Source organism: Sinocyclocheilus anshuiensis, unplaced genomic scaffold (genome assembly GCF_001515605.1).
Source record: "Sinocyclocheilus anshuiensis isolate Anshui unplaced genomic scaffold, SAMN03320099.WGS_v1.1 scaffold1932, whole genome shotgun sequence".
Lineage (NCBI taxonomy): Eukaryota > Metazoa > Chordata > Actinopteri > Cypriniformes > Cyprinidae > Sinocyclocheilus > Sinocyclocheilus anshuiensis.
The window spans coordinates 765,247-777,396 of record NW_015555985.1 but is presented as its reverse complement, the minus strand read 5'-3'; the positions used below and the strand labels follow the sequence as shown (position 1 = coordinate 777,396).

The window sequence follows — 12,150 nt, the reverse complement described above, 5'->3', positions numbered from 1 at the left end:
CTGAGATTTTCGCATTGGTCTGAAAGATAGCAGATGGACTTATTGAAAATGCAAATTCATTCTCTGCCAGTAGGAGGCGCTTCTGGACTGGCAGAATATAGCGGTTTCTCCAGTAACGCCTGTAAACAAAGCAGCACTGCGCTCATAAATGCTACTTTATCAGGCATTATTGGTAAGATGAAAATAAAATTTAAGACTGAAGACTTTAAGGGCTCGCGGGAACCCTTTATTTACCCCATGATACATTTTGGTAGCTTGACTGGAAAACAAAATAGCCCTGGACGTCGGACTAGTGATTTTGAGAGCCCTGCAAAAAGTATGTCAAATGAGAAGCATGAATGTGCAGTATTCATGAAATGGTGGACAATACCTGGATGGTCTACTGCATCCACTGAGAATTTTTAAGTGTGCAGCAAGTGGACACTTTGCTATCCCATAATGCCAAATGAGCTGAGGTGCCATCAGATCTGAAACGGAATAGGAAGACCACATCTCTGACTTGGTGTTGCACAAATTAAGCCATGCCCATAATAAAAAATTTAAATATTGATATAATATAATATAATATAATATAATATAATATAATATAATGTGGAACTAAATAGTAAAAAAACAGACCTGTTTTGACGCCAGAAGAGCACTGGGCTGAAGATATCTCCAACTGTTCTTCTGAAACACTGTAAGAGCAAAAAAATATATTGCTGTGAGGTACAAATGTACTTTAGTGCCAATAAATATGCTGCACATCACATGAAGCTGCTCTCAGTAATTAAACTGATCCAATTAAAACTCTCTGATAGGAGTTTACCTCTTTGCCAGTAACAAGCACCCAAGGGACATGAAACAAGAGAAAGAAAAAAATGGAACAGGTATTTTTTTTTCTTTTTCCTGTGCTCTGTCAGGCAGGCATTTCATTTTAAGAGCATAGAGTGCTTTTGCACTCCCAACTAAGCATGACTGGGATTTTATTTTATTTATTTTTTTGCTTATTTAAAAATAAATCAAATATGAAAATTAGAAATTTATATGAAATTGAAAGTAAAAGCATTTAACCGATTTTAAAGTTCTTGCAAATTTCACAATGCAATAAATTTGCAATAAGGTACATAGGCACTGGAAAAAAATTAAATGAATAATATATACAGTATATATACTGTATATATATATATATAATGTTGAATGTTCAATTTAATTGTGCTGGCATTGCAATATAGAAAGGTGATTTCAGACATATCAAATTACTGGATAATACATGAGTCGATGGTTTCTATTAGGCCCGGGCTGTTTTTCAGTCACAGTCCGTCTGTATGTGTCACAGTTCAAATTCAAGTGTGACCATCTCTCACCTAACCAGGTCCTGAAGGAGAATGGAATGTTTCTATCCTCTCCCTCCCTCCCAGTTCTGCCAAAAAGTCCATTTCAAACATTTTTACCTTATGTGTGACCTAGTTTTGCAGCACCACTTTACAGGTGAGCTTAGCAGCTTCAGCCCTGATGAGTCCTTGTGGATGTCATTTCTGTACAGGATTTTTCTTTGTCTGTTTGGAGCTGGGATGGTTGTGTATTTGGTTTGTCATCGTGGATGCTGTCATATTACTCTCAGCCTTAGACAGCAAAACCGCCTACAGTCCTTCAATGACTGTCTGGTGCATCTGGCAAGCTCTAATCTAATTGGCTGGCCTAACACAACTTCTGAGGGTAAGGACAGACAGGATTTTATCAGTCTTTCCTGGAAACAAAGTGTTTATCAAAAGTGCTTGTTGTATTAACTTTGTAAAGAATGAATCACAGGAACTCCCAATGCTTTTGAAAGATTCTAAGTATTGCTTGAGGCACTTAGAAGCATATTAAAGGAATAGTTCATCCAAAAATGAAAATGTACTCTCACTCAGTCCATCCAAGATGTAGATGAGTTTGTTTCTTCATCGGAACAGATTTTGATAACTTAAGCATAACATCATTGCTCACCAATGGATCCTCTGCAGTGAATGGGTGCCGTCAGAATGAGAGTCCAAACAGCTGATTAAAACATCACAATAATCCACAAGTAGCACTGTCAAATCAATTATTCACGATTAAATCACATCCAAAATAAAGGTTGGTGTTTACATAATATACTGTATGTGTGTTTACTGTGTATGTATACATTCACACACATACATGTAGATATTTATACAAGTGTATACAAGTGGTCTATCCATCTCAGCCCCTGTCAGCAGCACATAAAGTCCTCACAATGCAGTTCACAATGTCTCAGCTACTATTAAATGCACCAGTGTCTCAGGGTCTTACCAATATAGCCCAAGGATGGGGACACTATGTACTCTGCTTTTTTCATCAGTCTGTTCAAAGTAACTGCACATCAGGAGCATCATCAATCAAAATACACAGACTCTTGTAAAGTTGTCCGGGAATAAACCAGCAAATCTGTCTTCACTGTGCATTTGAAAAGAGAAAAACCTCCACATTTCAATAAACTTTTTGACACTAATCCTGGTTACTAATTTATAGGAAGTCCTGTGTGTGTTAATGACCCGTGAACAATTTAATGTGAATTCCCAAGTTAAGCGTGCACCTGACGGAATGTTGTGATTGTTTGCTGAGAGACACTCAACTGGAATGGGAATAATGGGACAGAGTCAATTCAGAAAGATGAATTGCTCACAAACATGCACACTGCCTGCAGACAGGATGGTCCATCCAGAGAGTGTTCCAGAGACAACGGCGCTGCACCAGCACAGCGGGGACACTCTCCAAGGTAAAGTTTGGAGCAGTCCATTAAAATGAAAAAACAATCATGAGCAGCCGGTGATGGAGTGTAGACCATTTCACGGTGGTGTACGGAGAAAAAGACTTATTCCTCCCCCTAAATGCAAAAGATTTCTGAGAAGGGGCACATTGTATGCACAGCTGGATAATAAACTACTAAGTACCATGCAGAATCACCCTGTCTGATTCATTTCAAAACAATGTGGTGATAAACACTAGTGTGTTATGGACACAGTGAGAATGAGATTTCATTACACAGCTCTTGTCCGATCACAAAACTCCAGAATGGTTCACCTAAATCCTTTCCAGAAAGGAATAGTTTACCCAAAAATGAAAATTTGCTGAATATGTACCCACTTTTCCCAATTCAGCCATCCAAGATATAGATCAGAATAAGAGTCCAAACACTTGATAAAAACATCACAATAATCCACATGTAATCCACAGGACTCAGTCCATCAATAAATGTCATTTGAAGTGAAAAGCTACGTGTTTAACATTAAACTGTCACTTCTGGCCAAAATATGAGTCCATTATAATCCATAATAACGCTTCCTCCAGTGAAAAAGTCCATCCCCTTGTCATTTCACATAAAAAAAAAACCCAGACATATTTGCAAGTATTTTGATCTGTGCATATTTCTCTCCTGATTCAGACTTACATGCAACGTTTTCACTGGAGAAAGGATTTTAGCTGGATGCAACAGTTTGAAGTTAAAAAACAATTTAATGAGCCGAGGGATTTGTTTCTTACACAAACAAAGCTTTTCACTTCACAAGATGTTAATTGATGGACTGGAGCCGTGGATTATTGTGATGTTTTTATCAGCTGTTTGGACTCTCATTCTGACGGCACCCATTCACTGCAGAGGATCCATTGGTGAGCAAGTGATGTAATGCTACATTTCTCCAAATCTATTCAGATGAAGAAACAAACTCATCTACATCTTGGATGGCCTGAGGGTGAGTACATTTTCGTTTTTGGGTGAACTAATCTTTTAATATGAACTTCTCAAAAAATATGAGGAAAAAATTGTGTTAGATATTAACAATGAACTAACAATATTTGTAGATAATATTGAATATATAGAAATAATTAGTTCAAAATAAACACATGCATACTGTAAATAACCTAATATGAATTGATGTGACATAACAAAAAGACTAAAAGAGAAACGATGTTATATAAGTCATTGCCTTGTTTCACTGTTAAAGAAAAATAATGATAGCTGCACACACCAGTATCCTACATGCATTTCTATTCCTGTTCAAGTCAAAACAAGTAGGCAGGCTTGTGCTAAATCATTCTGGAAGCTGAGAATAATAAGCCCAGCAGGGGGTGGAATGAACAGTGAAATGTTGTCAATTATCTCAAAATGTAGAACAGTTGGATCCAAATTTCAGCTGAGAAAGTTTTCACTCTGTGAGTGTTAGGTTTTAATCACAGCCCTCATACAACATATGATTTGAGCTGAATTCAAATCATGTGCGAGTAAGTTAACTATAAGTTAGTCAAGACAAACTTTGAATGTGTACTTGGCAAAGCCTTGCCTGAACAGGTCACAGGCCTTCTGTACAAAAGAATGATAGAAAAATAGAAAAATAGAACGATAGAACGATAGAACGATAGATAGATAGATAGATAGATAGATAGATAGATAGATAACATTTTACTCAAACACTCTGGCTGATAGAATCATTTGTCATGGAAGACTTTGTTAAATTTGATGCAAAATGCAAAACAGAAGCATCTTCATTAGATACTCAGACATTTGGACTCCTCTTTATATGTGAAATTATTTCTCTAAATGGCAAAACAGCAAACTGAAAGCTTTTGAAGTAGACTGTGCCTCATCCCAAGATGGAAGTCAAGAGTCAATGCATTCTCCAATATGGAGGAAAATAAGTTCATAAACTGCACATCAATTCTAATGAAATAAAGGACAAAAGATGCAACTATAGAAGCGTTCCGGCCAGATCCTGTAGTGCCTGTGCACATATCAACAGATCAATCCAGCATCTGTGTGTTGTATTGACGGTGAACGTGATTTGACCAAGTACAACATGTTCCAGGATCAACATCCTTGTTGATCACGGCGACCTTGTATTGACAGAGAGACTTTAAAGTAACTTTTCCGGTCAATGTCTGAGATCCACATCTGTGGGAGTCAAGATTTCTATACAAAAAAAAAAATTATATATATATTTTTTCTATTCTAAATCACAAAAAAATGTGGGGCTATAATATATATATATATATATATATATACACACATACACACACATATATATAAAGGGTTTTCACTGCCATAGAGGAACAATTTTTGGTTCTTCAAAGAATCTTTCAATGAAAAGTTCTTAAAATAACCATTTGTTTCTTAGTGTGAAGGACATTTTAATCATCTGAAGAACGTTTTCCACTTTATAGAATCTTTTGTGCAATGAAAATGTTCTATGGATGTTAAAGTTTCTTCATGGAAACACAGACACCAATAAAGAACCTTTATTTTTCACATTGCAAAAATAATAAAACAGGTCTCCCAAACACTGCTTTAGGCTGGGTAAACAGTCCTTTTCCACACTCACCAATGATGATGCTGTGTTGGGCTTTTTGGGATGTTCAGACAAACAGAGCAATCTGTTGATAGCACCGCAGAGACAAAGTTTACACTTAGTAGGGTGCAATCATATTTTATAAATTAGGATGAGAAAGTATTTAACATAAAAAAAAACACCTGCATTACCTTGTGTGGCCTTTGGCTCTCCATTTATTCTCAAACATGTCTAGGTGAAACAACTAAGAGAAACACTCTCCGTTGTGATTCGTCATTCCTATGGGAAGTGATTGAGAGGGTGAGATGCAGTGAAGAAAGGATATTTTAAGCTAGAAGTCAAACTGATGAGCAAGAGAAGAGAATATGTATGAAGGAGACAGAGAGAGACACACTCGAAGTGTGTTTGTATTATGTGTACATGGGTGTGTGTGTGTGTGGAGAGAGACACTGAGGGATGAGGCAGAAACTGCTGCTATTTATATCCCCTTCAGTAGCTACAGGGAACAGCCACCATCTGCATAGAGCAGGCAAAAATCAGAGCCCAAATTTTTACCGAATATTCACGACTGGTATCCACATGGCTTCTGATAAACAAGCAGTTCTGTTCGCCCCTGCACACCATCCTGCTGCTGCACTCATACACACTACTGCAGTGATCTGTACACAGCACACGGAACAAAGGTGGCAAGAGATGAAGGCTGACCAAAAAAAAAAAAAAAAAAAAAAGGCTTTTGGAATGCAGAAAATAAGCTCTGTAACCAAAAGTTAGATTCTTACACGTTTTGTTTTTCATAATCTTCACAAATTCACAACTTTGAATCCTAAACACAATCGGTAGAAGTAAAAATCCCTAACCGTAATTTGTACACTGCAGAGTATTTAAAAAGTAACAAACTAGTATTTGATCAACACAGCCATACTCTATGCAAGTGTGGCTTTTATGTGTCTGGCTTTTATAATTGTGGTGCGGTTCATATGAAAGTAACTGAATTAGAGACTCAGGAACAAGTCTTTAGGTCCACCAGACCTAAAGGAAGAGGAGTTTCCTTTCAGATAGGATCATGGATATTCCTTGAAAACAAATATATCCTTAAACAGAGTTTATTAAAAGTAACTGGCAAATTAAATCAAAAGGGGCCAGACACAAATGACTATGGTTTGACTTGGAAAACTACCAAGCACAGGTATTGAAGTCATAACAGAGAAAGGCACACCAAAGCTAAAGACCATTTATTTGGTCCAAAACCACTCAAATCCCAGGTATTTCTTCTCTGGCTAATGCATGTCAAAGCGGTGCGATTCCCTCTTGAGAGCAAACTACTAACGAAACCTTTTACACAGCAGTTTCAGACCACTTGGTTTAAACCGCACTGAGACATTTTCTCTAGCTTCCAGCTCCTCAACTGTAACCCAAATCCCACATGTGAAAACCAGTTTTAAAAACATTTCCTGATGAAAATGAAGGGATGAGTGCAAACGTCTCAGTGCATCAGTTTAATCGCGCTAATATTTTGTGTATGAAGTAACGTTTTGCTAATGCAACTTAACCAGCACTGTGGTGTCCAGTTGTGGGCTAAAAATTCTTAAGAAACTGTATGAAGCAGCAGATGCAGCACTATAATGCTGCCATCTAGCGACAAACCATTAACCAACCAGTAAGTCAGAGTCAAATTGAAGAGTTAAGGTGAATTGCATATATCCACCTGGTATCTCGAAGTGCTGCAACTCACTGGATATGCTAAAGTTTGCCAAATTACTGATGCCTCTAAAGTCACTTCTGGGACACATTGAAGTTTCCAGTACAACAACCACTTGTGTGGTCAAGTCTGACTGCATAAGTCTAGACATCTAGTACTGTCAGCATGAAGACGCATATTCAACTAAGAATACCATTACCACTAACACATTGTACATTATTCACATCTTTATTCAGAGTTGCAGGGAACAGATGTGCAGCAAAACCACAGGAGAATAGCATCAAAAGTACAATTATACCACATTCTCACTCCACTTTCTTCACCTTCCTCTTCAGTTTCTTTTGCTGGAGCAGGAGGTCAATATACAGACAGTGATCCATAACAGTTGAAGCACAGAGAAGTCCACCATGTAGAGCACCAGAGTAACCACCAGAGAAAACATCTTGCCCTGAGGAGGAGAAAAAAAAATGATATATAATAATAATAATAATAATAATAATAATAATAATAATACAGGAAATTTAATATTCAGACCACATCCTTTGAAACTTGTAATGGAGTAATACCTGACAGGTAGAGGTTCTTGACAGGAGTGTTGCACCTGGTCATGGCAATGTTCAGAGGCTGGTATCTCTCCAGACTGTGCTCTGCAGACAGCATGGACCCATATGTGGCCCTCAGCCCATGCATGTTAATGGGAGTGACTGCATGCAACATTGCCAACTACAAAAGCCACAGAGACCACTTAAGCCACAACACTAATGTAACTTTGCTACAGTACAGTAGTACATCACTCATAACCAAAGTTTACCTTCTCTTTCAGCTTGGGGAAGTGGACACAAGCCCAGTCAAAGAGATGATTAGCAAATCTCAGCTTGTATTTCTCATACTCTTCACCCCTTTCAGGCTCACTGACATTGTTCCACTGTTCAAACCACTTTGGATTGACCATAGTGTGGATCACCATACGTGACTGCCCTAAAACACAAGCCACCCACTGAGACACTTTAGTTGGTTTGTTTACATTGTTTTGGATGTACAATAGTGCGAGAAATTTAACCTGGGAAACGAGTGCATGAAGTGGGATCCTTAGCAGAGGGGAAGGAAACGTACATCATGGGGATGTTGTCTGGTGCAATGTCCTTGTCTGAATCGAAGTACTCTTCCATCCTAAAGCAATAAAATTAAATTGCTAAAGAGAATGTAGACTTACAGTATGTTTAAATGCAGAAAAGAGTGATTAATGGACTTGTGCACCTACATTTCATCCAAGTTGTTGCTCTTATAAAGTCGGATGTTAGTTGAAGAGATGCCCAGTTCTTCCATAGTTGCATTAAAGCCTGCAAACACCTGGAAAAATCCTTTGCCTGGTTTCAGAGTATGAAAATAGTCTTGGACCTCTGGGAAAAGCAGATGTACACATTACCCCAGAAAAATCTACCCAGTAATACAGCACATCATGTTATCAAGTCACATCAAGTTATAGCAAGAAGCAGTACAAGGTGAAAACATTCATCCACTTACCCGGATTTGCCTGAAACTCTGGAGGCAGAAGCTTCTTGAAGGTGGTGAACACGCCAGCATCAGAAATAGTCACAAGAGCCAGAACTTCAACATCTTTACCTCCGGCCTTCACGGTCACTCCTGGTCAAAGAGAATACGGATATGATAACCCTTGTTTTATGCATCTGCAGGTACTGGATGCCCCAATATGTAATAGACAACACAATCTCCGTATACATATACTGTGGGCCTGTCCAAACACCCACACTTGTGGTCTTTGCACTTGACATGACGCATTTCCTGCATTCAGCACAAGTGTTCAAGAGACCATGAAAAAAAAAAAAAAAAAAAAAAAAAAAAAAAAAAAAAAAAAAAAAAGAGCTTTGACTTAGTAGTTTGCATTTTATAATAAACTTCTGTTTGGTAGTCCCTATAACAGACAATGGCTTAATTTAGATTGTCACGCTTCTAATTTAGTGATAAGCAGTTGCAAATGTTGTACAAAATACTCATCTTTGCACATAACTTGGAACACTTTGTTCTACTACCAAATTATATGCAATATAACATGACATCTCGGCAAAAACTCACAATTCTTTTCCATAACAAGACACATGGGATACACTTTGCCTTAAAACACACCCCAAAGTGGTTTAAGAATGTGGATTTAGTATGCATTAAGGGCACTGCGCTTTGATGATTAAGACCTGGGACAGTCTTGCATGCACACTTCCTGTTGCGTGCACATAATCAAGTGGCCAAGACCACAAGTGTGGCTATTTGGACAAGCCCAGTAACTCACCATATGCACTTTGTTTTCCATCAGCTAGAATGCTGGACACAGGAGCATTTACAAGGACTCTCCCTCCATGCTTCTCCAAAACCTGGATGATGTGGTATGGGATCTCACTGGCACCGCCCTTTGGATAGTACACACCACGCTTTGAGTGGTGCAGGAAGAGGGCGTCCATCATGCAGCTCGAGTTTTTGGGTGGGACACCTTGGAGAAAAAAGTAGCTAATTAAAATGCTCAAATACATTAAATGCTAAATAAGTTGGGAACAGGAGGAGCAGGCATTCTACCCTTACCATAAAATATTTGAGAAAACACAGTGAGTAGGTCCTGGTTGCTGGTAAGAGACTTGACCATGTCTGTTGTACTAGTGCTTGAGTACCTGAAAATTGGGGATATTAAATCAGCGATTCCACTCCACAGTATGAAGCGAGCAAACCAGAGTGGAACCATCTTCAGCATACACAGGAGATGGATCTTCTTGGAACAGATCTAAGGAAGAGACAATTTACAGGACATTAAAGACCATACACTGATAATTGATAAATAAAAGCTGTAGAGCATTGAACAAATACCTTCATTATTTTGAAGAGCTCCTCTACTGCCTTGGTATCATTGGGAAACTGCTTCTTAAGATGAGCCTCCATCTGCTTCTTGCCACTGTAGATAGTGTATTCTTTACGCTGAGTTCCTGTACCAATAACAACAGTGTCCACATGGGAACCCTGCTCAGCAAAATGCACCTGGCCATCAGTGATCAGATCCAATGCAACTTTCAGGAAGGCGTTTTCATGAAGTTGTCCAATATAATGGAAGCCTGACAAAAACATAAAAAAATAAAAAATAAAAAATTCATTGAGTAAGTGACAAGTCAAGACATTCAGCTTTTGATCATTTACGCAGCTCAAACATCACTGAGGGCATCTTACCACAGTCAAACTCAAAGCCCTTCTCAGTGAAGGTCCTACACAGGCCTCCCGCCTGTTCATCTTGCTCCAGCACCAGTACGTTCTTTCCTAGTTTGGCTAGAACTGCCGCTGCTGTCAAACCACCGATACCACTGCCAATCACAATGACGTCCACGTTTTTGGGTACTTCAAATTCATTAAACTCTATAGGCCATGAAGTAACATTAGTTAGCAGTAGACATTGGTCACTTGCACCAGTGCTTCTCAAATCTGTCTGGGGATGCCCAACCACTGCATATTTTGTATGTCTCCCTCATTTAACACCTGATTCAACTCATCAGCTCATTAGTAGAGACTGCAAGACATGAACTGGGTGCAGCCTATGAGCTAGACATACAAAATGTGCACTGGTTGGGGGGGGTTACCAGAACAGATTTGTGAAGTACTGACTTGCACATCACTCGCAAACTAAAGCTTACGTACCTTTCCGAAGAAGTCTGTCCTTTTTGTTTTGGTCTACAACTAGTGGGCACAGAGGGCTGATGGTCCCCTTGCACAGTCCACTTCTCCTGCCAAACAGATACCAGTATGTGCCACGAGCCCAATCCACAAGCCATTCCAAGAAAAGCAGAATCCACCACATCTTCAATTGCTAGAAAAATATCAGCTGGTGTTTTCAGTTTCAGGAATGACTGCTGGGAGAGTAACCTTTAATGAGGAGTTGAAAACTCAAGGAGCTGCACTTCCCAGGGACGACAGCCAAGAGTTTAGTGTTGGTGATTGAGTTAAGGCCTTATTTATTAGTCTAAATTGTGGGTGGAGAGAATTAACTTGCTTGACTATGATTGGTTTGACCTGACAGTTTAGCAGACTGATTGCTTTAGTTGCTCATAATGATTAACTCTTGTTTTGCATAAATGTGGGAATGCATGTATTTTTCTTCTTATTATTATTATCTGGTGAAGTATTCAAATCCGCTTGACTTGTCGTATGATTTGGAGAACCGATTCCTTCCTAATCAACTTCCTCTGAGAGAGTTGCAGACAGTCAAACAACAAACATTAACCCATGCAATCTCTTTAATGTCACTGCATCTGCACTTGGATCAATTATTGTAAGTTGTATAGGCGATAAATCAGATCATTGATTTACTTTAAATATATTAATGTGTTAATGTTGCGCGTTTCATCATCCAAATGTGCAAATGTGTAAAAGCAAACATTACAATTCACTGGTCGATCACACATGAGATAAGACATCTGCACAGCCACATACACTGGCTGTATTTGAAAGCAAAGGAATTGCCTTGCAGCCCATTCAGTCAATGTGGCAGTGTTTTGTGCATAAAGGTAATTCAGGCTTCCAAAGCACCATAACATGTCAAATGATCTACAACAAATTCAAGTGAGCTTTAAAGTGCACAAAGCAACTTTTAGTGATTACAGGGGAGTCATAGTTTTAAAAACAAAACAAAAAAAACAAACACTTCTTTCTACCAACTGCACAGACAGAACATTCTAGGCAGCATAAGAATAAAACTGACTGGTTGTTGAATTGAATTGCTGGAAAGGATACCTACAAAGGTAGGTAGCTTGTTTGTTTAGCACTAATGGAACATAGTGAAGGGGTGACCATCACTATGCACCACTCACTTCAGGCAGAGCATTTGAAGTGAACACTTTGTAGGGAGCAGGGCAATTGGTGTCTGACAAAGTCAATTCTAGACTTCTATTATTTTCTCCATTCTGAAGAAAAAAAAAAGAAGCAAATAAAAAGGAAGAAGAAAATAAACAGTGCATATCACAAGAGACAGACAATAAGTATATTTTGCGATCATGATTTAAGGTATTGATAATTTGCGATTTATATATATATACACTGAACAAAATTATAAACGCAACACTTTTGTTTTTGCCCCCATTTTTC

The 12,150-nt window shown here is 38.5% G+C and overlaps 1 protein-coding gene across 2 annotated transcripts; it reads right to left on the bottom strand.

Annotated features, from left to right (window-relative positions):
- Positions 1-7,229: 7,229 nt before the first annotated feature.
- LOC107676090 (putative all-trans-retinol 13,14-reductase) lies at positions 7,230-11,007 on the bottom strand. Of its 2 annotated transcripts, none has more exons than XM_016470611.1 (11): positions 10,708-11,007; positions 10,246-10,428; positions 9,892-10,133; positions 9,613-9,808; positions 9,326-9,523; positions 8,545-8,664; positions 8,282-8,420; positions 8,081-8,190; positions 7,832-7,998; positions 7,587-7,743; positions 7,230-7,468 (listed from the first exon to the last, which is right to left on the bottom strand). In XM_016470611.1, exons 1-11 carry the CDS (start codon positions 10,865-10,867, stop codon positions 7,326-7,328), a joined length of 1,815 nt encoding a protein of 604 aa, XP_016326097.1. In that variant the 5' UTR covers positions 10,868-11,007; the 3' UTR covers positions 7,230-7,325. The 2 variants fall into 2 exon arrangements, with proteins under 2 accessions (XP_016326097.1, XP_016326098.1); XM_016470612.1 differs by having other exon boundaries at positions 10,246-10,376.
- Between the last annotated feature and the right edge of the window lie 1,143 nt (positions 11,008-12,150).